Here is a 25,767-nt window from a genome sequence, read left to right as displayed (position 1 = left end):
AAAAAAAAAAAAAAAAAATCATACAGTTTGATTTAAACATGGCAAAGACAATGACGATAAAGGAGGAGAGCTGAAGAAACACGAAAAAGAAAGACGCTTGTTCCTTTCCCGAAGGTTAAAAATCCCGTTATTCTACCGTGAATGCGTATTTTCATGCCAATCGTTAAATAGACATCTAGCACTTAAAATGTACGCCAGCTATAATTCCTGCAAAACACAGCAAGGAGTCAAACACCAACCGGGCTGAAGAAAACACCGTGTATGTCTTAACGGTACACAGTACAGAGGAATGTTGTCCTGGCTTTTACAACAAAGACGAACCGACTCACCATAGTAAGAAGAGGGAATGTCCGTCTTTCTAGCCATGGCACTTAGTAAGACAGATGCAGCACCGTCGTGTAGGGTTTGGAGACCGCATATGAGAGTCGAGAAGGTGAACCGCAGTTATTTCAATGCCTTTCCGTGGTCCCGTCGAGAAATAAACACTGCAACCTGGAGAGGTCTTTTCGGGTTCTGTGAGGATGCTTCGGCCACGCAGCTGAGCGTCAGTCGTGTTTACAGCACGACGTCATTAATTATTCCAAAACGGTCTTAAAGGGGACGCAGTGCTCTGTGGCTGTTGTTGCTGAGTATCTATTTTTTCGCCCCTCGTTGACGTTATGACGTGATTTAAAGCACACATTTGCATCGTTTTGTGCCGATTCTTGGATGACATGAACATTTTAAGTATTTAGGCCTATATCAAAGTCTCTATAGAACAGAGACTATTACGCGCGCCTTTTTCTATGCAAGACCGGTAGAGATTTTCAAGTTGCCTTTTTCTGGCTGATTAATAATACAACAACTATTGCAGGTAGCCCAGTATTTTTGGGTGGCAGCGATAGCTCTGTCCTCACTGCGGTGTCCAAAAGAGAAACACTGACATCAGCTGGCTTTTCTCTGACATTGCAGATACTTTTGACTCAGAGAAAAACAAAAGAGTAGTCAGTCAGGAGTTTTCATTTTTAACCTAAAATTAAAAGTGAGGGTATCAAGTCTTTCACTGCAAATTGTATCACAAATGTTAATCTTTTAAGTAAGATCTGTAAGTCTGCCTGTTAACTTTCGTTTGGTTCTAATTCATATCATTTGCATTAACTCTAAATTTGGGGAAAACATTTAATTTAGGTCCTGTATAGGTGCTCCCACTATAGCTGAGTAGTTCAAAGTAAATGGAGCAACTATAGGTCAAAATATTTTATAACAAAAATCCACTAAGCAAACAGGTGCAGCAAAGATTAATGAGGGCCATTGAGATGTAAATCATGCACCACGGTGGTACTGGGAGGGGTCTGAGAAAGCATTACACAATAGAGTGCATATTTGTCCAGACCATTGTGGGTGACCCTCTTGATTCCATCAAGCACTGTCTATTGTTATATTATGTAATAAAACAATCCATCATCATTTTTAAATAGTATAGCCTAATTTACAGATGAAATATTCTTAAAAAAAGATTGGAATGCAGAGAACAACAATATTCAAGAACTAAAACATGCTTAAGAAAAAAATGAGCTCTACACATTATCAACTCCAAACAGATACCCATTGATTAATGTCTTAGATAGTTCATACAGTGACTTTGACCAAGAACTGGCAGCAAAGACTGGAAATCATTCACAGCTGATTTAAGAGCTATAGGGTGAGATTTACAAACAGTATAAACAACGTAAGATCAAGAAAGAAGCATGTTTTATCTGTGACATCTGCAGCCAAAGGGATTCGACCTTAATCTTCATGTTACAAGCTTTTTTAATAAGAGAACATATAAAACGTTAAAATATTGTGCCTTTTATGAAGAATAAATTAGAAATGGACAGGTCATTTGTATTACAAGCTGTTTTCTCAAAAGTGATGTCTTTGTTAATGCTGTGTAGATAAAAGAAATGAGAAATCAGGTTGCCAAAGGCCAGTCATTAAGAAGGGATTGACTTCCCTGGGACAGATAAGATGTACCAGGATCAGCTCATGGCACACAGAGAGAATTATAATCACATTATTGCCAAGTGCAATATAGTAAATGTAGAACAATCAATCTGGGTGACAGAGGTCTAATTCATTGGTAGTCAACCCTTTATGGCTGAGGAGTGTTCCTACAGATCTAGAGCCTTCTGGTGTAAAGGGTTGTCAAGCAACAGCACACAACACAATCAAAAAGGGAAACCAACAAAGTCTTTTCAGAAGATTTAGAAATGTATACAACAGATAAATGGATGGATTTTAGATGTTTTTATATTACATTTGGACATTTCTGTTGTGTGCATGTTTTATTCTTATTATAAAAGTGTTGCTGTTTTGCCTTACTAACTTGTTTTCTAATTTCCCATGTTTCATTATTTTAATGAGTAGTGGTAAAAGATTCATATTGATCGCATGCAAGCCAAGGTCAAGCAAATGATTTGTTATTGGCATTAGTGCCATCATTCTAAACAAGGACAATGACACATTTCCTGGGAGAATTGTGTTCTCATCTAAGAATCACTGTATTTTCAAGAGTTGGCAGCCCATCTGCTTGTCATTCTGTGAAAATGATGCACGCCAACAGCTTGCTAACTATTCACCACATAATGGAGGATGGCCGTGACAATTACAGGGACATTTGTGGTGGTTTAGTTTGCATGTCTTTTCTAAGTTGTCTTTTTACAGTTTAGACGGATGAAGATGCTCCAAACACAATCTCTTTCTTTAGAATTCAGTGGTTACAATTGCTGCAGATGAAACCTTCTGACTTCTAGAAACCCAAAGTCCCACCATACAGGAGGAGATTCAATAGAGCAGTAGTAGCACAATCTAGGTGGTTATTTCTCGCCTTTCCAGTCCATTGGGTACACACAACGATTCTAAGATACACACTCCACATTAAGTATAAAAAAAAATGCTTCTGTGATAAGTTTGGAGGCAGTCCATGATGAGTCAGTTTGCAAAGATAATGACTTTGTTTTATCTCTCAGGCCAGAAAATGCAAGATTATAAATCATTGTCTCTGTATCCAGGGGCTTTCTTTTAAACTTTTGTCACAGCTTAACAATTATTTATAATTTCTTATCCTCTACATCTTTACTTCTTTTGTCCACTTCTTTTGTCTATATTCATTTTATTGGGTTTATGTGTTGCTCAGGTTACTTGTTTGGGTGCTTTTGTGTTTGGGTTCTCATAATTTGTTCTTAAATGCGTTTGTTTTTATGTGAAGCACTTTGTTAACATTGTTTAAAGGTGGTTCAAAAACAAATACATATTTATTGAGATGTTATTAATGTTTCTAGAAAATAATAATAAAAAATACCTTTGTCTGCAGAAGGTACAGAGATTGATTTAGAGAATTTGGTTGATTCATACTTTTATCAGGGCAACATTGATATGTAAGTTAAAATGTTCCAACATCTGCACCCATCTGCTTTTACAAAGAGACAAGAGGGAAAAAAATATTAAATATTGTATCTTTGACATTAAACAAATAACATAATTTCAATGAACAAGTTCAGCATACAACATTGCCCATAAGCTATAGGTACTGATGTTGTCAGGGATGAACAGTGGTGCAGTGGTAAGTGCTGTCGCCTCACAGTGAGGAGGTTCGTGGTTTGAATCCCTGTTGTACTCCAGTGTGGAGTTTGTCATGTTCTCCCCCTCATGCATGTGTGGGTTTTCTCCCAGTACTCTGGCTTCCTCCTTCAGTCCAAAGACATGCTTGTTAGATTAATCCTCTACACTGCCCATAGGTGGGAATGTGAGTGAGGCTGGTTGTCTGTCTCTATATGTCAGGCGAGCACAATAACAGTCCAGGGTGTACCCCGCCTCTCGCCCAAAGGCAGCTGGGATTGGCTCAAGCCCACCGCAACCCCTAACGGGAAGGGCGGTATAGTTAATAGATGGATAAATGTGGTCAACTAAGAGGAAACCTTTAGGGCTGAAAAATGAAGCCAAATTGTAGTTCCATAAGTGCCATAAGCAGCTCAATCCCCATTAAATAGCCAAATTTGACAGTAGAATTAATCATATTTAAAGCCTTCTATAGAAAACCTCAATGGCTTATCTTTCTGATTATGACAACTTCACAGGGATTGGCATCGTATATAATATAATTATGTAAATAGTTTTAAGCCTTCAAGTTATGCATAATTAGGAGCACTGGTTGCTTTAAGTGACAGGTGCAGCTGTCTTCAAGACATCAACATAGCTTATTCAGATAATTAACTGGACCTCTATGTTTGTGTAGTTCATTCCTTTGGGGATCTTTAAGGCAATTATCTCAGGTTTTTTAGTGAGTGTCATTCTATATTATGCTATTTTTCTGCACACAATTATTAAAGGGAATCAGTTCCTGCACACACTGCTTAGGGCTTGTAAGCTTTAGTTCACTATTAATAATACTGATTTATCCCTGGCAGATAAAACATAGGAGTCAGGATTGTTGTTGTCTTTTCAAATGTAGTCACTTTTTTGCTCCAGAAACCAACATGGTGGCAGCCATACTGCCAACTTGGGTTCCAAAGGCAGTCAACAAACCAACAGTTGATCTAGCAGTGGCAGTGTCCAGTATTTTATTTTCTTTTACAGTAAATGCTATAAATACAAATGTTTTGTACCAATATAGCTGAACTTAACTTCCATCACTGAGAATCTGTTAGCGTCACATACCTCTTTAAACAAGCTTTTAATGTATGATTGTGATGTATTTTCTGTTTTCTGTAGTTTACCTTTATTGTTGTTATCTTTATGATTTGTGTGTCATGCTGCGATGTCCGTTAGTCTGTCCTTACTGTGCTGTTCTTTATGTTTTAACTATTGTAAAGTGTCTTTTTAAAAGCGCTTATAAATGAAATGTATCATTATTATTATTATTATTATTATTATTATACCGTTTTTATCTACTAGTTAGCATTACTAAAACAGTTGTGGTCAGAAATCTTCAAACTTTATTGTAACAAGAGCTTTGAGAGAAGACAGCGGTAACGCCATTAAGCCTTCTTACACAGATGTCCATTTATATGTAGGAATGCATCTGCGTCATGAGATGATCAAAGCATCGTGTGTAAACTTGGGAAAAGTTACATTCATCCACTTAATCTGTGTTTTAAAAAATTCCTGGTATAACAATATATTACATTTACACTTTGGGTTTTACTTTTTTAGCTATGATGTATTTGTGTTGTTTTCCTCTCTCAATTGAAATTAGCCGAGTGTGATTTATTTCTATAGTTTCTTATTGATGGGATATTATATCACTGTTCCTGGCTTTTATAGCCCATAGAAAGCTAGAGAGTCTGAAGAGGAACTTTGATCAAATCTGGGCCAAAAACATAAAAGCAAAAACATGCTGTCCCCACTGTAGCTTTAAAGTAGGCTACCCGGATCTTTCTTGCAGCATCTGTTCTGGTTGGGTTTCTTTCAGATAAATTACTTTATCAATTCCCACAAAGCCAAAGTGAAGCATCCTGGCAAATCACAAAACAACACATTACAAAATTAATGTCAGCGCAGAGTGTGATTTTACTCAATCTGACATGAACACAATGGCTGTGTCCGAAATCACTCCCTTTTCACTATACTGTATGGTGTACTATGCAGCATAGTGAATAGGGAGTGATTTCGGACACAGCCTATGTCTGTGGACCCTCGTTTACAAAATGTATTTGATCTTTAGTTTGAATTTTTCTAATATCTTATGTATAGTGATAGGAAATTTGATTTTGGTAGCAATGCTTTTTTTAACTGCTGATATTTCCTTTTTAAATGCCCGTGTTTTTATTGTTACGTGCAAAACAGATGAGAGGTACTACCTGACCCGTCAACTTCTGATCTGCTGCACCTGTGGGCTTGTCTACAAGAGCCTGAGTTAAGCTCCTCCCCCTTTCCCTCAAACTGCAGCCAGGATCAGTAGAATGGCTTCAACCACCACTTTTTCTTTTCTTTTCTTTTCTTTGAGTATTTGTTTTACATTGTTTGGCAATTATGAACAATTTTCCTTATTGTTTTCATGGCAACCTAAGCAGCAGAAGCTCATTGTGGGAGACAGACTTGCTGAAGGCTGTAATCTCTTCGGAAGGAGCTGAGAAATTGAGAATGAGTCTTTTTATAGACACCGTCTGAGCTGGCATCGTTTTCACTTCTAATGTTTTGTTCTCATCGTCCCTCAATAGGTCTTGCTCCATAAACTGATAAGCATCCTCTGGCCTTGCTGAAATGCCATTTACCCAAGAAACACATTTTTTTTCTAATTCATAAAACTTCTTACATTAAGACAACTGTCTAGAGAAGCAGAGTGGGATTTTCTGGCACAACTTCACCAACTACCGAGGTGCATGAAGAGTGAAAGGCTTGAAGTGGTCAAAAAGCTCTAGCAACACTTTGTTATGATACTGTTGTATGAAGATTAACTTTATGAACAAATCAAAGTTGATCTTCATACTAAAAGTCTTCCTAGAGCTATTTGACCTCTTCAAACTAAACTAATGTCTAACATTCAAAATTAGCTCATTATAATCAAATAAATTAAACCAAAAATCCTATTTTGAAATACAGTCTTAAAACATTTAATTAGAAACTAATTTTCTTATACTAAATCCATTACAGGGATATGAGAATATATTTTCCATTAAAACGTCTTTCATGTGATGAGAAAATGAGCTTTTCACACTGTGTGTATATCAATGTGTGAGAACATTTCCTTTTTCGATAAGAGGCAATTGTGACATATTTTGTTAGTAAACTAGAACATCCAAAAATGTGTAATGTGGCATCAAATGTAAAAAATATGTCTATAAAAACACATTACTTTCATCATAATGTTCAGCGAGCCTTTATTTTTCAATGTTATTTTGATATTCGGCGTTTCCTCCTTTGTTGGCCAACTTCCTACCTTTGTATGGTTTCCCGCTTCTGTCATTGTTTGCTCCGCCTCCTCACCTGTGCTGTGTCGGTTATATTGTCCTATCGGACCCTATTATTTTATACCCTCACTTTCCCATTGTAGCATAACCTTTCCCTGTTTATGTGACAGTAGGCTATAGGCTACGTCTCAAAACCCCTTGTCAGGACCATATAGACCTAAACCCATTTGTGAAAATTTGAGTCCTACCTGTTTTCCATGCACAACAAGATATTTTAGTTTGAGTTAGACCTATTTCGTTCTGCTTTTGGATCCTCTTCTTCCGTTGGTATACAACCATGATTTGTTGTAATAAAAGCTAATATGTAGGGGCTACATTACAATGTCACTAAGGTCTCATGAACCACCAGTGAAACCTGAAACTGAGGTAAGCTGGGAAATGGAGTTGTTTAGGACCATGAGGCGCACGCTGGAGAGTCCCTGTAGAGGAGAGCATGGACGGGAGAGGAGTGTTGTGTTGGAGCGTCGATCGTCTCCTCGCAGCGCTGATCCCGGTGATGCTGCCGCTCAAGTGTTGCATGCTGAAGACTCCAGACGCTGTGAGGGAGCTCTGGCTCCGATACGATGAAGGCTCGATGTGCGATGGGCAACGAGGGTAATTGAAGATGAAGATCAGAGTGGTAAGTAATGAAACCTGCTGAAAATATGACTGTAATGATCCTCTGTGTGGAGTCTGTGTCCGTAGTCTGCCGTGACCTAGTTGCACTTTGTAGTGTTTTATTTTCATATATTGCAGAAGCTTTAATTTAACTTATTCCAATCAAAAGATTAGGATCCTATATATGGGCGAGTGAAGGTTTTTTTTTTTCTGCAGTGGCGGAGTAACTGCAACATGTTTAATGTCAGCAGCATATAGTGCTTTTCTTTCCCACATGTTGCCCTGCTAATGTTGAGCACATTTGAGTGGCACAGCTGACATTTTATTTGCAGCCTTGCATGAGGAAAGAGCAGCTGCGATATCTGCAACAATCTGCTTTAAATCATACATTGTACAAGCACTCAATTCCTGACTAAAACCGTAGGTGCTTTACCTTTGTCATGTTTTTGTTATGCTCCTTTTGAATTTGTGCTTTCCATTTATCTTTCCAGTGCCAAGGTGTTAGTGGCATCATCATCATCACCATGGTTACCAGTTTTATGTTGGTGTACAACAGCCGCACTGGGGACAGATCCTCTTCTTCGTCAGCGCAGTCATCATCATCCCAGCGTTCAGATGGACCTGCTCCATCCAGAAAGCCACAGAGACCTCCAGTATCAACACTGGAGGGATACACAGGTGTTATGGATCATAAGGTAAATATGCACCATCTGTGCTCACAGACGGTCTGTCCCCTGAAATTACAGGTACAAAGATGATGGTTGTACTTCTTGTTTTCATTTTTGATATTTGTTAATTCACTGCTTATATCCAGGTAAATTAATATGAAATATAAGTCAAGTTTTTGTGTGTAATTTTATATGAGAAGGTATTTACACTCAACTTCCACACCCTAGCGACACTGTACAGGTTCTCCATCGGAGCTTTAGTACTATTTGGTATATTATCTTTTTCGTACTTAAAGTTCCTTGACAGTAGTTTGACTTTTACTATTTTTTCTCTACTTGAATGTTCATTACATTTGCACCAAAATACAGAGTCAAACTCGTATGTGTTAAAATACCTGGAAATGAACCCAATTCTTATAATAGTTTAGCACTTGGATATGATTGGTGGTAATATGATTGAACAGTGCAAAGGCACGAGATACTTCAGTGTACAAAATGTAGGTGAAAAGTACAGAAATAGGGAGCAGTCACTTTGAATATCATAGAATGTGTTAGATGTGTGTTGGATAAATCTGGCTCTTGTATGAGCTTCTATACATGGATTTTGTCAGTGCATTTAACATGTGTCCTTGAACATGACAGTTTAGTGTGCCATGGAGGTTTAAAAAAAATCCCCCAAAAAATCCTCACATTCACTCTTATATGAACTCATCAGTATTCTGCTCTCATCCATGCAATACAGGGAAACTAACATGTAAATGTAGAGTCCAGGTATGCACAAAAAATTGATTTTTGAAGCTTCGGGTGCTTTCCTGGCTTCAGAGAGAACTGAGAAATCCTCCTCTGCATGTGTGATCAGTGTCCTAAGCTATCCTCACAGCTGAATACGTCGTGTGTTTTGGTTATAATAAGTGAGTCATATTATTTACAAAGTGTTCTTTTTTTGAAGACTGTTTCTGGCAGTACCAGCAAATTTGTCTTCGTGTGGTAACTGGAAAATAAAATAAGAATTTATTTCAGTTTTGTTTCCATAATTATAGAAATGAATCCCTTAAACATTCAACTCAAAAGCAGAAATTGCAGTAAAAGTATTTTCTTTGACTTCCCTCTGTTTATCCAGTTTCTTAATTTATAATTAATGTGTATACCATGAAATATTTAGCGACAGAAGCACATAAAACGGGATGTGTTTCTATCAGAACAGATACCTCACTGCTGTAACATTTTGGTCTTTTTAAGCTTTACATTCAATGATTTAAGCAGAGGCCTTTTATTTAGACCGGCAAGGTAATACAGGCAGCACATTTAGATAAAGGATCGTTTAAACAGCGCCATGTCTCCTCTCAGTGAAAAAGATATGCAGCGAGTCACAGCCGAGAGGAGAGGATGTTGTTTCCCAGGATGCACTGGGCAGGACAAGTTTGGAGTACAGTTGATCTGTCAGTGGTTGATGTTCAGTGACGAGAGTGTGAGTTTGTTGAGAGGTTGGATCTGGCTGAAGCTTCCTGGATTTGTCTCTGTTTCTTGATGTGCTAGATTTCCAAGTGTAGGGCTCCTGAGGTGTTGTAACATAATTTCCCTTTCAAGTAAATGAAAAGGAAATATTAATTTAGAGATTAATAAAGGAAGCTGCTTCTAATCAGTTTTTTGAGCCACTGTAATATTCACACTTATTCCTGGCCGACCACCTCCTCCTGGCTGACAGCTGATTCATGATGTATCCGCACTGCAAAATCTTCAAACTGCTTAATGTCATCCCCCATCCCTCCTCCCATGGGGGCTGCTGCTGCTTCTACACCCTCACACAGAGCCTAGGGAATGACTAACCAGAGGAGACCTGCTGAGGGATCGTCAGAGTGGGTGGACGAGTCTGTACTTTTCCCTCCAGGGTCATGTGAGGTCTGCTACTGTTGGAGGGAATCGTTGCTTTGACACACACGTACACACATATACACATACACACGCACAAATGCGTATATACACACACACACACACACACACACACACACACGTGCAGGAAACCCCAGGCAAATGCCCAGACACAATGTAAATGTTTAATGCCCTCATCAGAAATGCAAAGAGAGCTCTGTTAATGTGCTTGCCGGACCCTGTTTCAGGGCCCATATTAGCTTCTGTGCTATTTTTCCTTTTTTTTTCATAGGCTGTGATTTCTCAAAGGCGGGTGGTGGTGTGTTGCTGCTTTCACTCTTTTCTGTCTCAACAATGAGATTGCAATACGTCCTTATTTACACATATATCAATACGAACTTGTTCATATTTTTTAAGGCTCCGCATTATGGTGTACTTTCGACCTTTTAGTGCTCATGGTGGTATTAGAACTGCAAAGAAAAGGTTGAACTCACAGAATGTATAAAATCCGTACATTGTCTCTGTGACGACACGAAGTTGGTTTCTGAAGAGTCATTCCTCGGGTTGATGGAGAAGGCAACGAAGAGGTGGAGTTGAGGCCGGCCAAATGAAAATCTTGGTTGTTGAATCACACCTATCTACACTCATCTAGCGAGCATATCCTTAATGATGAACATATAAAGTTACCAGTGTAAGGTCAGTAATGGGATTTAGCTAAGTGAAGCCTAACCTCCTCGCAAACAGATACAGCGCATCAGCCTGTCAATCAAATCAGCCACATCCCTTAGTATGCCTAATTATGCAAAACTCTTGGCCTTAATGTAATCAAAACAGAGGAGTTCTAAGTTAACGTTTTAAATAATAAAGAAATAAACAATTGAGACTAAAACAGTTTTTTTGTACCAGGCTGTAAACATGTTCATCCCCTGCTGTAAAAATAGCCTTTAAATATGGCCACTAATGGAGATTACTTGGCTTCTTGAGTCAGCCTCAAATAGATACTCAAGGAACTGCTGTTTTTTGCACTACAGTACTGGCTTCATTTTTCAGCTACGACCGTAGCAGCTAAGTTGAAATCCAATGTTTTAAAAACATAATAAAATTTCAAATATTGTATAACAAAATATGTTGCATATTTTGAGCAACTGTCGTTCGTTCTATTTCTGTGTGTGTGTCGTCTTAGTCTGCAGGTTTTCATGCGACGTGTTTCTCTAGCATGTTTTTTTTTTCATTTTCTTCTTCAGGCTACCAGTAATAAGAGCTGAGTAATAAGAACATTTAAGTCTGAACCGCTGTTCTTCTGCATTTGCTTCTTCTGTCGATCTCTGATGTTTTTCCAATTTAAGAGATGTTGACCTTTTTGAAGAACCATCAGCGGAATCAATCTACATTGGCCTTTCTGTGGGAAGCAATTGTGAGAGCATCCATGTGGATTGTGTGCCTGTGCCAGTATATGATGTACCTGCTTATTATGGGCGATAACTTTCTGTGCTCTGACAGCCTTTAATGCAGTCAGTCTGGGAGAAATGGGTGTCGTAAAAGAAAAACTGGAGTTATGCATAAATATCTATGACAACCCCTTTCTAAGGTACAATTGAAGCTGTGTTATTCAGGAGGTATGTACGAGTTTCATTATGGGTGATTATTCAGCAAATACAGGTAATAGGTAACATGACTTTGAAGGAGAAGAAAAACATGCTACTTGATTACAGCTTGCCTTTATTCAGTGGAAATGAATGCAGAGCGAGTCTAGGATAGAGACTTGAATGTGTGTCACACAGAGGAGCTTAATGAGGTGTCAACTGTCTGGAGGATGTCTGTATAATTAATTAGTGTCAGAGAAAACTGAACAAAAGCTGATCATTAAATCCTCCAACACACAATACTCTTCACAAAATCCGCCTCCGCTCTCAGTCCGACCATTAGTACGATGCTCTATTACATGTACATGCTTTCAATGTAAACAGGTTAACAACCCAGCAGCTGGTTATATCACCACATTTGTCATTGGAGGATACAGTTGGTGATGTATTACATGAAGCAGTTTATCTCTTCAAAGGATTAATTCTGACGTTTTCCTCGTCCCTTTAGACACTAGGTTAAACTGTCCTGGTGTTGCACTGTAGTTTCTTTGGAGTTTCATTAATCAACCTTACAGAGATAACTTGTAAATGAAACTCTTTGAATCCACAACTAACATGACAGTAGGGCATTTTTCATTCTTTACTAATGACTGTTCTCTGACCTCTTAATAGCTCAGCCTGTTGGAGGTTAGTCTCTCTGTAGGTTTGTGCTCTCGACCTATCTTAAACTGAAATGGAGTAGAGGGCAGAGGCTGCGGGATCAGAGGCACAGTCAAGTCTCTGGAGCCATATTTGAGGCTGGCTGGTGGGGTTTGCTCTGAAAGCAATTATGATCCTGGGTTCTCCTGGGAACCATAAATAGGATCATACTGATGAGTCTGGAGTCAGTGTGTGGGCTGACATTGACTGAGACTAGAACCAGAGAGCCGTACTCCTAACCACTACTGCTGCTGCAGCTCTGGAAGTTACATCAGTGTCTCTAGTTTAATCTGAATATTTTATTTAAAAAATGCTGGTGTATCCTAACATACACAAACGGGCATGCCAAAACATATCTTCTAGATTAGATGATTTTTAATGTAGAATACAATGTGTGTGCCCTCTAAAAGATGACACAAAACCCCTTCCTTCCTCCCTGACAGAGTACAACAATGGATTCAATATTTTAAATAGTAATGCCCCATTTAAAAAAGAAGAAATGATAACAAAAAATTATGTAGTTAAAGAAAATCTAACGGGTACAAAAAACTCTTTTACTGGAACTCAAATTCCTTTAAATACTTTCAGGTTTTGAACTATGAAAAGATTTCAAAGATTCAGTTCAATCTCTGTAAAAAAAAAAAAAAAAAAATGCCTCATGACTGTGCCCCAGATTCTACCCTGACAAATCTTGAGAACGAGAATCAGAGTAATTGGAGACATTCCCATCGTCCGTCCGTCCCCCCCCCCCGCCCTCTTCTCCTTAGAGGTAATGTTTACATGGGTTGCCCAAGTGGCAACTTCTGATGTCTAAAAATGAAGCCAATTTTGAAGTGCAAAAAACTGCAGTTCCTCAAGTGTTCGCTCCAAGAGACCCAAAAGTCACATAGACACGTTTACAGACTATGGGGTTGCCATGTCACAGACACAGAAGCTTCAGTTTTTAGCCAGCTCTGCATCGATCTTGAAACCTCTGTGTTCTAACCTCTCTCCATTTTTCAAAATAATCTCCAAAATGTATCCTACTTTTACCACATTTCTGGTCATAGAGCTTATTAGAAAACTACTCAGGCTTTTTAGTTCAGTTAGAATCAGTTATCTCTGAACCAGTTTGCTTGCCTGCTACCATCGCCGCAATACCTGTTGATTTGCTGTTGGCCTGACGAGTGGGCGAGAGGCAAGATGGCAGTGTGAGGCTGCCCTAAAAACACTGACTTCTGTGGTCAAAACAAATGCAGACTACTCTGAACCGGGATCAATACTTATAAAGGAGGACATACTGGCTGCTGCATTGTTGTCAGAGAAGCCAGTACTTCAACATAGCTTGTTTCCTTCATGTCTGCTGATATAATAAGGTCATTTCATGATTTAATTCAGCAGACATCTTACATATTGCTCCCCTGAGAAAAACGTGTTGTAATGGAAAAATATATGTTTAACATGCACAAATTTCTGCTTGCACAGTGGAAAAATACTTAAGCATAAGTAACACATCTGGGTGCGAGGACATTTGTACGACACCCTGTCTGAAAGAACAGCACACGATCATAACTGTAATGAGGCTAGTCTCTAGGCAGATTAAGACACATCGAAATGTGTCAACCAATGAGAGTGCCCTGCTTTGCGAAGTCTGGTATAAATGTCTTGATGTAACCGCTCCCGAGCGGGATTCTGCTATGCACTCGTGACGATAGTCACCTCTGTATGAGTTTCCTCCTTTTTGCAAAAAGAAACCCTTTATACTCGAGCAATAAAATACACAAAGACAAAAGGCTTTGACTTGAGATCTTTATTGTTGACAGAAAAATCCACGACAGTGTTTTCCTGAGGAAATGCTGTGTTGTAAAAAGTGCATTTGTAAAAAGTTTGTCAAAAATTGGTTCAGTTTATGATGATGACTTTCATATAATTAACTCAGTAAATGAATAGCTATGTTGGATATACTTTATGGCACCAGAGCCAGCTAAATAATTTCTAGACTAATATATAATCTGCTTTTGGAGTTAAACAAAAAGTTCATTAAATATGAATTAATAAAAACTCTCATAGCTCAATGAGGACTCTCTCTCCCCTCTCAGTACCTGCACTTGCCAAGACTAGGAGCAGCAAAAATCAATTTCTTAGAGCTTGACAGAAATATTAACACCTGAAACATCTTGACAGTCCTCCAAAGAACTTCCACTGTGGCTAATATATGAATGCTTAAAGCAATACTTCACCTGTTGAAACATGAATCTGTATTGACATTAGGTCATATATGTTGTAGAAATGTGAAAAACATTTTGAAGTTGGTGCCTTCTTGACCGAGAAAAGGCAGAAAGTGTCTTTTTGGCTCGTGGATGAAAGACAACAACTCCCAGAATGCACAGCACGGCAGGCCACTCCCACCGAAGGGTGCTCTATTTACAGACATTTACTACAACACATACGCCCGTTGTAGGTACCAGATGTGCTCGGGTGTTCAGATCGACTCGGGGTCCTGCACCTGCTGGTGACGTCATACAATATGAAGATTTATTCGCTATATCAGGGCATAAAACTTCACTTCCCACGATCATAGAGTGTTTCTGATTGGTTGAGCTTGCTGTTACCATGACAATGTTCCCACCCCTTGGCGCTGCATGCAAAAAGATTAGTCCCGCTAGCTGGTTAGTTAGCTAACATGAAAAGTACTAGCCTAATAACCTTGTCATGCAGCAGTGAATGTAGTTTATATTTTCCACAACACAAACTACAAGATAGTACAACACTTGTATTAGCTGTATAAAAACTACAACAACGACAAAAGTTACATTTATGAAGACACGATATAATTCGCAATGGATTGTGGGATGGGTAGTTCCTTGACTCCGGACGAAAGATCATGTACACAGTCTTGTACCTTTGTCTTTTTTCTGTTTTTTAATGCTGTTTTGGTGCCGAATTAAATGTCCTATCGTCAGTGGGCAGTCACTGTTGAGCTCAAAGACCCACAAAACCGTGAAAACTATAAACTCTTTGATCATATTTTGTGACTTCACTAGCAGGCGCAGGACCCCGAGTCGATCTGAACACCCGAGCACATCTGGTGCCTACACCGTATCCTCAACTGAATCTGAGATTTCTTCCAGAAGGAATAGTCATCTTGAAAATTTCTGGCAGCAAACGGACTCTATGTCTGTGTCCATAGGCAAACAGTGAGAGCACAGACACTACCAGTCCGTCCCAGCTCGAGCTAGGGCTCCTCGTCCTCACCGCCGCCGACAGGCAGTTCTCGCCGCTATATTGCGGCTCTTAGATATAGCCATGAACATCTGATTCGAGCACCTCGAGACCTTCAAAATCCCCTTCATCCATATCAGTTTAAAGTTGAAACTTTTTTCGCCATTGTCGGTTCTTATCAGCTTTCTCCACAGAGCCTGTTAGCATAGCTTCCAAGTCATATGGCAGACGTTAAGTTTCGATTCTGGGAGTGAGGTCCCACCCACTGATCTGTGATTGGTCTGTAGCTTCAGTGGTCGAAAATATGAGGAACTAGCGTTGTAGTTTCACCACCGCTAACCACAACAGCTTCCAGTGACGCAAAATTAAATTTTTTGCGTCATCGGAAGCTCCTTTTCAGACTTAGAAATACAAAGATTTCCCGTCTCAGGGGAAAATGAGGGCGGGATCGAAGACCATTCAAAAATACTACCAAGTTTCTAATGATACAAAGCAAAGAGTTAATAAGGAAAATATTTGCCTCTTAAATCCAAGAGGCATCACATTAAAACTCACTAAATAGCCTCCTTGGGTTGAACCTTTCGCCTTTATACCTTTTTATCTGGGAAAGAGCCCAGCCTTTGTCCTCATGAAGTGCAGACTGAGTGTGTGTGGGAGTTGGCAAGGCTTACAAAAATAATTGAATCACAAATCTAGGATCACTGTGTTAATTCAAGGCTGATTATACATTAAACAACAGCTTTATTATGCATTACATTGCACTCATTCACATATTCATTCACTCAGTGTGTGGGTTGCCTCTATAAGCTGCTTGCAATCTGAAATATTGTCAAACTGAATGTGAAAGCCCCTTTAAATGTGATACATGGTCTACAAGTGGCTATTTCCCAACATCATCAAGCTGTCAGAAGCTGGGTGGGAGCTGGCACTGGAGCTCGAGCATCACTGTCAAGGACACTATTATTTCATCGACACTTCAAAGCGTAACATCGCCATTGCAACCTTCAACCGCCTTTTACCGGTTTAACACATTTCCTTACTTCTGATGTGATTAGAAGTTGCTTTTGGGGTAACAGTAAGGACAGAGCTGAAAGGAAAATGTGTTTTATCTGGGTTTTTTTTTGTAGAAGACGAAACAACTTTAAGGATATTTTTTTCCCAGCAAAGACGGGGGAAGGTGTCTTTGTGCAGACAAGGGTGTAATTTGCTCAAGTCTACCTCTTATTGAGGGAAAGGGGTCTGAGGACACAGAGCAAAAAAACACACTCCAACAGGATATGACTTGTTGTTAAAAGTATGCTTGGGTATTGAAAATCCTGCTCCTGAGTGCAAGAGCCTGGGATTGTTTGTGTGTGTGTATAGAGGGGATTACAAATGGTTTAAAATCTTGACACTTTTCAGACAGTTGCAGCCTCTTGCAAGGAAAACGTGATTGTATTACATAGGGTGCGTCAAACTCAACACAAAGTTTCCAGGAGCTTGACAAACTCAAACTATACACAAAAATACACACGCACACGCACACACACACACACACACACACACACACACACACACACACACACACACACACACACACAAGGGCAATCACAGGGGTCACAGAGATAGTGGAAGAGTATTATAAATATAGCGCTGGGAGCAGCACAGACTCTGGCCCTGGTAATATCACCTGCATGTCAGTGTGCGCACACACACTCGTATGGACAAACACACACATCCCCACCTCAGAACCTGATGGAGTGTGAAGCTCTGAGCACAGTTCAGAATGCCAATGTAGCTCTCTATTAAGGTCGGGAATAATTCATGTGGAGAGTCTTCGGGGCTTTTGCTGGCGGATCATTCAATCGGAGCTCACCTTTTTCTACTTTGAAAACCTGGTGGTAACAACAACATGAATATATGGTCGAAAAAAAAGTGTAAAACTAATGCAACACTTCTGCAATACATTCTTCCTTTGAAGCATTCATACATACATGAATAATACATAAACTGTATTTTGTATACAGGGGGCATGTTGTGACCACTTCTGTACACATGCTTCTTGTTGCGTGGAAGTGAATATTATTCTAAGTCTGCGTGTGACTTCATTTATGTATAAGTTTATTTGTTTTCATGATTTCCATTCGAAATCCCATTAAAGAACGGACTCTGCTGTACTGGCAACCAAGATGGGTGCGTTTGAATAACTGGATAACTGAGAGAAGAACAGCCAGTCTAGATAACACTTCCCTCAGGTCCTGTAGCCTACGTGTTTGAAACGATAACAATTTATACTGTCAATGACACTGTAACATCTATACTGTAAATCAAAAAAAGCTTTGAGTTAAATCCCAAAGTGTTTCACTTTTTAACAAAAAGGGGGCTTTTTGTGCTTTAATGGAGAGACAGGACTATGTTAGAGTTTGAGTGAGAGGGGGGAATAACATGTAGTAAAGGAGCCCCAGGTCCGATTGGAACCCCAATTCAAGATGCTTTATACAGCTTGAGGACAGTTTACATGTCTAAGCTAATTGTGTGCTTTTGCTTTACTACAGACTGTGCTGAAGGTTTTTAGGGTTAGGGTTTATTTATCTCTTGCTGCTTGGTCTTTTAGCTGATTTTTAGCCACATCAGTTATGTGGCTCTTTTAGACTTTGGTAATTCTCAGACTTGGCCTCAATCACACTGTTACGGGGCTACACAACCCCACAGCCTCTCCTAACGTGTTGCGTAAACGTGAAGGTGTATCCTGCCTTTCCTGAAAGTGTGTGCAACTGTCCTGTCTGTTTGAGGGGTGCGTGTAGGTGACTCACCCCAAAGATCCTTGTACGTGCCGCGACCAGCTCACTCGGACAGCCCGATCCACGGAGTCACTTGGGGTACGATCTCCTCCGCCAGCCCTCTCTTTCATATCAGTTTAGTTCATGTGCAAAAAGAACCCGTGAAGTGTCGACACAAAAACAAACGTTACTTCAGATTCAGTCTCTCAGGTGTCTGAGTCCTCGCTTCTTCCTCGTGGCGTCTCTTCCACTCAAAACCACTGCAGGTGCTGCTAATGAAGGTTACAGAGACAGAGCGACCACACCCCCCCCCCTCAGGTGTGACATCAGTACTGACCCTGCTTCTCCTCCTACCAACCACACCTACCGCTAAAGACACTGAAGTGAATCCTCCTAACGCCTTATCATAACAACACCATTCTCAATATTTTGGAAATTACTAAAATAAACTTGACGTGAAATGCTTTTTGTGATCCCTCCATTTTCAGTGTAATTCAACAATCAAGTCAAATTTTTTTATTCGTCCATAATTTTGATTATTTACTCAATATATGCTAAACTATTGCTAATCGTGGAGATTACCTAAATACCTATTTTTGATTGTTAGCATGCTAACATATTTAACAAATATTTTGAACAGGATCAAATGTATACCTGCCAAAAATAAGTCTGTTCGCTGTTTTGTTTCGAGAGAGTAAGCAAGGCCTATTCCAAAGAGATGTTTAATAAGACTCTACTCTGGATATGGTTAACTGTTCCGCACACCACAACCTGTCTTGAATATTTCCTGAGTGAAACTACAAATGCCAACCTTTAACCTTTCATCTCTCTAGCATCTGAAGATGCACTGCAGGACGTGTGCCCTGGTGACCAGCTCCGGCCAGCTTACAGGGAGCAAGAGAGGAGAAGAAATTGACCGCTCTGAGTGTGTAATCCGTATGAACGATGCCCCCAACATTGGCTATCAGCGGGATGTTGGCCGAATCACAAGCCTGCGTGTCATAGCTCACTCGAGCATGCAGAGGGTGCTGCGGAGCCGACAGCAGCTGCTAAACGTGAGCCAAGACACGGTGTTCGTCTTCTGGGGACCCAGCAACTGCATGAGACGGGACGGGAAAGGACACGTTTACAACAACCTCAAGCTGTTAAACCAGCTGCTGCCCAGACTTCAAATCTTTACCATTTCAAGGATCAGAATGCTGAAGTTTGATGAACTTTTTAAAAAGGAAACTGGGATGGATAGGTAAGTGTCCCCAGAATCATATCGCTTGTGAGATTTATGTTGGAGTGGTCCAACTGAGAGAAACCAAATCTATGCATGTTTAAAAATGTAAGACAGAAGGGAGAGGAAAACCCTTCAGCTTATGATTCTCACTTACAAAGGAAATGTCAGAGCGCTAAACACTGGAGGAATTATTTACAGGATTTACATACAAACTTTAGGGATTTGAGTAATCCTAAAATCACAGTTTTGCCACTAATATTAGGCCTGGAAAAGTCTTGCAACATATCTTCTGTTGTAGCTCTTCCATGTAGTAAGAGATTTGCTGAAGTGGCTAAACATCTGAGAGAAACACATTTCACTTCTGTGGGATTTGGATTTTACAAGAAGCATTCTGTTCCCTTAGTCGTTACCAACAAAAAACAATTTAGTGAGTGAGTTAATTTTCTACTTCTGAGGGGGAGCTGACAGACTCTTTACACAAAAGTGACATGCAGAAACAACAACAGATAAATATGACTTAGGTGCCGTGATGGAGAGTGGCTGCATGTAGAGTCATAACAAACCAATCTGACACTGTTCTTTTCATCTTACTGTGGAGAATGATGTCATAGAGAGGTGCTTTTGTATTTCACATTTTCAGAGGCAAAGGTGTTGAGCTTGGTTTGGAAAAAATAAAAAACCTTTCATGGATGCAAAGCAAATGGGCATATAAAGAGGATGAGACAGCCCTACACAGCACACACATTTCTTTCTTTCATACTTAAAAATGAAAAGAACACATCGCTCATGTCTCTTTTCATACGTGGTGATTGTACCTGAGCTGTAGAAAACTGGTTGGATGAATAAGGGCTTTTCAAAATGAAGACAATACAAGATTTATCTATGTCACTTCATCCTTTCATAAACTCATTTGCATGTGAACACCTAGCCCACAGGAAGATAAGATGACATTGCATTTGAATAGAAAATCCAATCACTTCAGCCTCCATAACAGAATAAATGACTTACTCATTAATAACTTCCTTTTTGTTGTGTACAAAGCAAAGAAACAAAGAGACTTTCATCTTTCTGGATTTTTCCCTGAAAAGTAATATCGAGAACTATTGGTTCACAGTATGAAACTGGTCCCAGCTAACAGACTTACACTATATTGAGAATGGGTCTTCCAATGAAGATGGTCTTTTCCTTTCTTGCAGGAAGAGTTCAAACTCCTGGCTGAGTACGGGCTGGTTCACCATGGCCATCGCTCTGGAGCTGTGCGACAGGATTAACGTGTACGGCATGGTGCCTCCTGATTACTGCAGGTAGGGACACAGTTTTTATATTCATGATTTAGACTCTGAACAATTTTCACTTTGCATACCCAGAGGAAGATATAAACCCCATAGTACATTCTTTTTAATGTCACTCTGTCTGGTGGTATGTATTATAGCTTTGTCCATTTATTGAGGTTTATGAACAAAGCGTTCCACTTCATCTCAAATGATAACTTTAATTTATTTCAAAAAAGTTTGGGACCACTGACATTGCCAGTGAACATATCACCAACCCTTCAATTCACTTGTTAGCTTAGTAGCTTTTATACCAATGTACTATTTGTATATGTGTACGGCAGAGCCTCACCTGTCATCATCAAAAGTAAATAACAAATCATGATTAAATAAAATAAATATATATATTTTTCGACTGATCTGTGTTATAAATGTTATTTCTGTATGATTCCAAAAATTTCAATCATTTTCAGAATCAAAATCGCTGAATTCCCATATTTCCGGCCGGAGGAATGTGAAATTTAATGTTCTTCCTTGGCCAAATATGCACCTTACCTCTATGTGTGTGTAAATAATGCTGATATGAGATATGAAACACAACCAGTAGTCAATGTGCAAGCTGCCAATTGAAAAGTGAGTTTAAGCTACTCTATAAATGGGTTCATATATTTGTAAATCTGACTCTGAAAAAGTCAGTGCCTCACCAGCCACGTACCTCACCGTACATCACTGGTGTGCAGTTCGGGCATTTACTTCCATTTTAGGTCTCTGCCACTTCCTAAGCGAAGCATCAGTCTCTTTAACACTTTAAATCAAATAACAGGTATGTGTTTAGAGAAGGAAAGTTAGACTGAACTCAAACGACAACGTTGTCACCGTGAAGCCAAAGTAATGAGCTGAAAGACACCATAATTCTTTATGGTAAATTCAGTGTGCCTTTCTTTATTATCAGTTTCCTAGCAACACTGTTCAGAAGACTTAAACCATGTGTATGTCAATAATAATGTGTCCTTGACTTTCTGGTCAAAAATACTGCTGCAAGTTTTAATGCAATAAAAAAATCCACCTTATTGATAATCTCACCATCACTTTCACGTACTATTGTGTTTGAAGAAATGGCTTAAAATAAAGACTTCACATATTTCTAATCAGATAACATCATATTTACTCTTGTAGAATAGCAGCAGGAAAACACCTTAAATGTTGAAATGTTTTTGCAGCTCCATTCTATGATTTACTGCATGCTGAGAAAAAATGAATTAGTTTCTACAAAAAAATATTTCGTAGTGTGTTTTGAAAGATGTGTTCCTCTTGTAACGGCCCTGAATAAAAGGCCTCGCTGAACAGGCCAGGGTGGGAACTCTTGGCTGTTGTCTAACTCTGTTTGTGTTTTGCTCTGTGTTTAGTGTTTGTATGTTATTTGGTGGGAATTGTCTGTTATGACACTAACGGCTCTGTGAAAAATAATTTCCCCATGGGGACAATAAAGTCTAATGTCTATGTTATATTTACTCCCTGCAGTGAGTTCTTCAAGTTTTTTTTATTACCTGCTATTAGGCTGATGAATTGGTATTTTTAGCCAGTGCCAGTAAAAATATTTTGCATGAAAATATCCTTTAAAAAAACAGATTTCACTGCAAAGGTTGAAAATATAATTAAAATGTTATGAATAATCAGAGGAAAAATGTTGTTCTCACATTAATCTACAAGGGCATAAAGGACAGTCTGACACATTTGAATATTCATAGAGGAAAGCAGTGCAGGGATTGATGTGACTCTTATTTGGCTGAGCCTTCAGCTCTGTGGGACAATGCGCATCAGAGGAATAAGATGGTGTATAATGAACACATCTGTGAGCCCACATTCCTCTGATCATTTCTTTCTCTTTGTTCTTATCGCCTCTTCTCCCCTCTCCCCCATCCTCATAATTATCCCCTCTCTATCTCCACATCCCTCCCTCTCACTTTGACTTTCATGTCTTTTTATTCCTTTCTCTTCTTTCTGCTCCCATGTAGATCCTCCTCCAATCCCTCCGTGCCGTATCATTACTATGAGCCCTCGGGGCCCGACGAATGCTCCATGTACCTCTCCCATGAGAGGAGCCGACGAGGAAGCCACCACCGCTTTATCACCGAGAAGACAGTGTTTGCAAACTGGGCTCGAACCCTCAACATCCACTTTTACCAGCCTGACTGGAAGCCAGCTGCTGTCATCAGTGGCATGAACAGCTCCTACACTCTTGTTCCTGCTGGATCCTGAGATTCCCTCGTGAGACGATACCCAGAAGTACACAATATGAGCGTGGATGGTTTTCAGCGTGCAGATTCTCGCAAGGGCTGACATGAATGTATGAGACAGCAGTAAGACAGAAACAAGCCTCTGTTGTGGCTCTTAGCCCTCCGCCTAAGCAGCTTGGCAGAATGGGATCATTGCATGAAAGCAGCACAAAGCCTCAACAATGTCGGGGAAGTATAACTGCAATAGGATGAATTTAATACTGGAATGAAACCAACAGCAGCTGGCTCAAGTGTGACTTTTAACACTTAGAGCTCTAAGAGACGAGTCACTGACAGTAAGTGCAATAAATGCACACTGATTCATTGTCCTGTATTTAAACACAAGACAAATTCACTTAGGACTCAGAGGACATGGCTGTAAAAATGTAAATAAGTCTATTGAAATGACTCTGGAACATTTTTTACTTTTCAATTAGATAGACGCATAGATTAGAACACTGTTTTCTAAAGACTGATTGTGATATGTTGAGAGCCACTATCCAACTTTTTTAAACATGTTGTTTATACATTCACATCTTGTTGACAGTTCCATTTTCATAATACAGACAACAAGGTCAAAACAGAGCGAAATAAGTGTATTCATACTGTTAATATATATAATAGAACAAACCAATCACATTGCAGAATGTCACTTGAATACACAAACATGCAGGATGTTACATCGATGAATTGAAGAATGGAGGAATCAAGAAGACAAAGTTCAAGAGTGGCTAACTGGTGTACATGATACTATGTTGTTGGTATATTTTTGTTTTTACTGAATGATGTTCAAATGAAATGCAGTAGAGCTGGGCTTAAAGTGTGCCTCAATAGTGTATTACATTGAATCTGGATCTGATGATTTCTTTAGCCAGCTGCAACAATGAAATGTCATTATCATTCAAAACGTTTATTTAAGATGACTTTGACGACTTATCAATCATCAATCATTCACCACTGAAATATTGGTATAAAGCCTTTTTTCAAAACCCCCAGACATTTAGTTTTCAAAGATGTAAAACAGAAAAAAAACATGCAGCGACTGATTATCATTTCTTATCTGCATTATCGTAAATCCATCATCGTATCATTTCAGTGCTGCTCTTGTTGCAGTATGAGATCTCCTAATGTGCAGCGATGATTTAAAGAGCTGCAGGAGCACAACATATGGTGTACTGCTGCTGATGACTGTTGATGTCGATTGTAGGACACATTGTGTCAGAACTTCATTTAAGGACACATTTTCCCCTGTAAAAGTGGCCCTAACTCATAATTATTTTTAGCACGAAAAAAAAAATGTAATTGGAGAAGCTAGATTAAAGGAATCTATTCTACAGCTTGATTAAGGCTTTGACCAGCACTAAGTCCATCAGCTCGGGATAATTGAATGAACGAACATGAGAAACTAAAAGTCTGAAGTTCTTTGGTGATGAATCAGGTCATTTTGCTTTCTGATAACTTCAATCTTGGTGTTGGCTCTACCTGGAGATAATATGCATGTTTTTAATATGTGGTAAACATACATGAATCAATAGAAAAATGGTGAAGTGATCCCTCAAATCAGCAAGTTAAAGTCTGAAACATTTTCCCACCTTTTTTAAACTGTAAAATGATGTTTTAAAGTGTAGTGATTTCACTTGATTTCATTGTGCATTCTTGAGACGACTTTACGATTAAATGGACATACTGTATATTAAATATTTTCTTCTATTGCTATTGAACAGATGGCCCCTCAGAAAGCCCATGTGTCAGATACTCTAGGCCATGCTTTGTCCTCTTATTGATGCCAAATGCAATTAAAGCCAGAACCAGCCCTTAAAGGCTTTCCCAGCCAGTCAGCCACAGTAGTCCTGATACAAATGATTACATCAAAGTGTCCTGAGCGGCCTCTTCAATCGTGACACACGGGCTTCAGTCTCAGCCTCTTCAGCATACAGAGGAGAGCTGGTTGTTAGCAAGGGATTAGACTGTGCTATCCAACCGTATCTCCAGGGTGATGGAAACAGCAAGACTTCTGCAGAATAAAAGCGGTCCCATCCGGCAAAAAAGAAACTGATTGCTGCCTGTTCCCTGTTTTCATTCTGATTTTACTGCGAGCGTCTGTACTCGGGTTGAATGTTAATGTTGGTATGCTCTCAGGTGCTCTGAGAAAAGCCAGAGCAGTGCTGGGTGTCATGCTAAGTGCACTGGCTGCTCCTGAGATCTGCGCTGTGTGCTCCGCAAACCAATTTCTGCTGCTTCAGGTGGAAAGGTGGGATTTTAGAGGCTTCAAAGGACAAACAGGCTGCAAATAAGCCTTCTGTGGCTATTTAAAAATAGGCCAGCGGGGACATCATGATTTCCATCGACCTTGGAAACAAGAGGATGCAAACAATGAAACTTGGGGTGCTTGTAGCCAAAACAGTGTTGTAAAATTGAGCTTTATGGGCTGAGGACGTGTAAGAATATACTTTTATTGTGTAACTAACTGCATAAGTTTAATTTACAATGACCAAAACCAAAAGAAGACAACAATATTCAGGGAAGCACTTAAAGGTATGAGAATTACTTGATAAATAAGCTACAACTCTATGGCAACATCAGGCCAGTGCTAGAAGCTGGAGAGCCTAACTTAGCTCGTCTTAGTAAATGACTTAGAAATGTGTACAGCAATTAAGCATATTATGCACTACATTTTTTTTTTTTTTTTA

At 39.4% G+C, this 25,767-nt stretch overlaps 2 protein-coding genes across 5 annotated transcripts in view; one reads left to right on the top strand and one right to left on the bottom strand.

Moving 5' to 3' along the window:
* slc44a5b (solute carrier family 44 member 5b) overlaps positions 1-554 on the bottom strand; it is a 35,777-nt gene extending 35,223 nt beyond the window's left edge. For all 4 annotated transcript variants that reach the window (XM_061033256.1, XM_061033258.1, XM_061033255.1 and 1 more), the window contains exon 1: positions 330-554. In XM_061033256.1, the coding sequence (XP_060889239.1) occupies positions 330-366 (37 nt within the window). In that variant the 5' untranslated portion in view covers positions 367-554. The remainder of the gene's footprint in view (positions 1-329) is intronic.
* Positions 555-7,250: 6,696 nt separating this feature from the next.
* st6galnac5b (ST6 (alpha-N-acetyl-neuraminyl-2,3-beta-galactosyl-1,3)-N-acetylgalactosaminide alpha-2,6-sialyltransferase 5b) lies at positions 7,251-25,133 on the top strand. Its single transcript, XM_061033254.1, has 5 exons — positions 7,251-7,548; positions 8,018-8,221; positions 19,139-19,548; positions 20,727-20,834; positions 22,817-25,133. The coding sequence occupies exons 1-5, from the start codon at positions 7,534-7,536 to the stop codon at positions 23,058-23,060; spliced, it is 981 nt and encodes a 326-aa protein (XP_060889237.1). The 5' UTR covers positions 7,251-7,533; the 3' UTR covers positions 23,061-25,133.
* The last annotated feature ends 634 nt before the right edge of the window (positions 25,134-25,767 follow it).

The sequence above is a fragment of the Labrus mixtus genome, chromosome 3, assembly GCF_963584025.1.
Source record: "Labrus mixtus chromosome 3, fLabMix1.1, whole genome shotgun sequence".
Classification (NCBI taxonomy): domain Eukaryota; kingdom Metazoa; phylum Chordata; class Actinopteri; order Labriformes; family Labridae; genus Labrus; species Labrus mixtus.
This window is presented reverse-complemented; position numbering and strand designations above follow the sequence as displayed.

Coding starts and splice junctions, on each gene's coding strand:
- st6galnac5b (XM_061033254.1), top strand. Junction 19,549..20,726: donor AAGGAAACTGGGATGGATAG/GTAAGTGTCCCC, acceptor CCTTTCTTGCAG/GAAGAGTTCAAACTCCTGGC. Junction 20,835..22,816: donor GTGCCTCCTGATTACTGCAG/GTAGGGACACAG, acceptor GCTCCCATGTAG/ATCCTCCTCCAATCCCTCCG.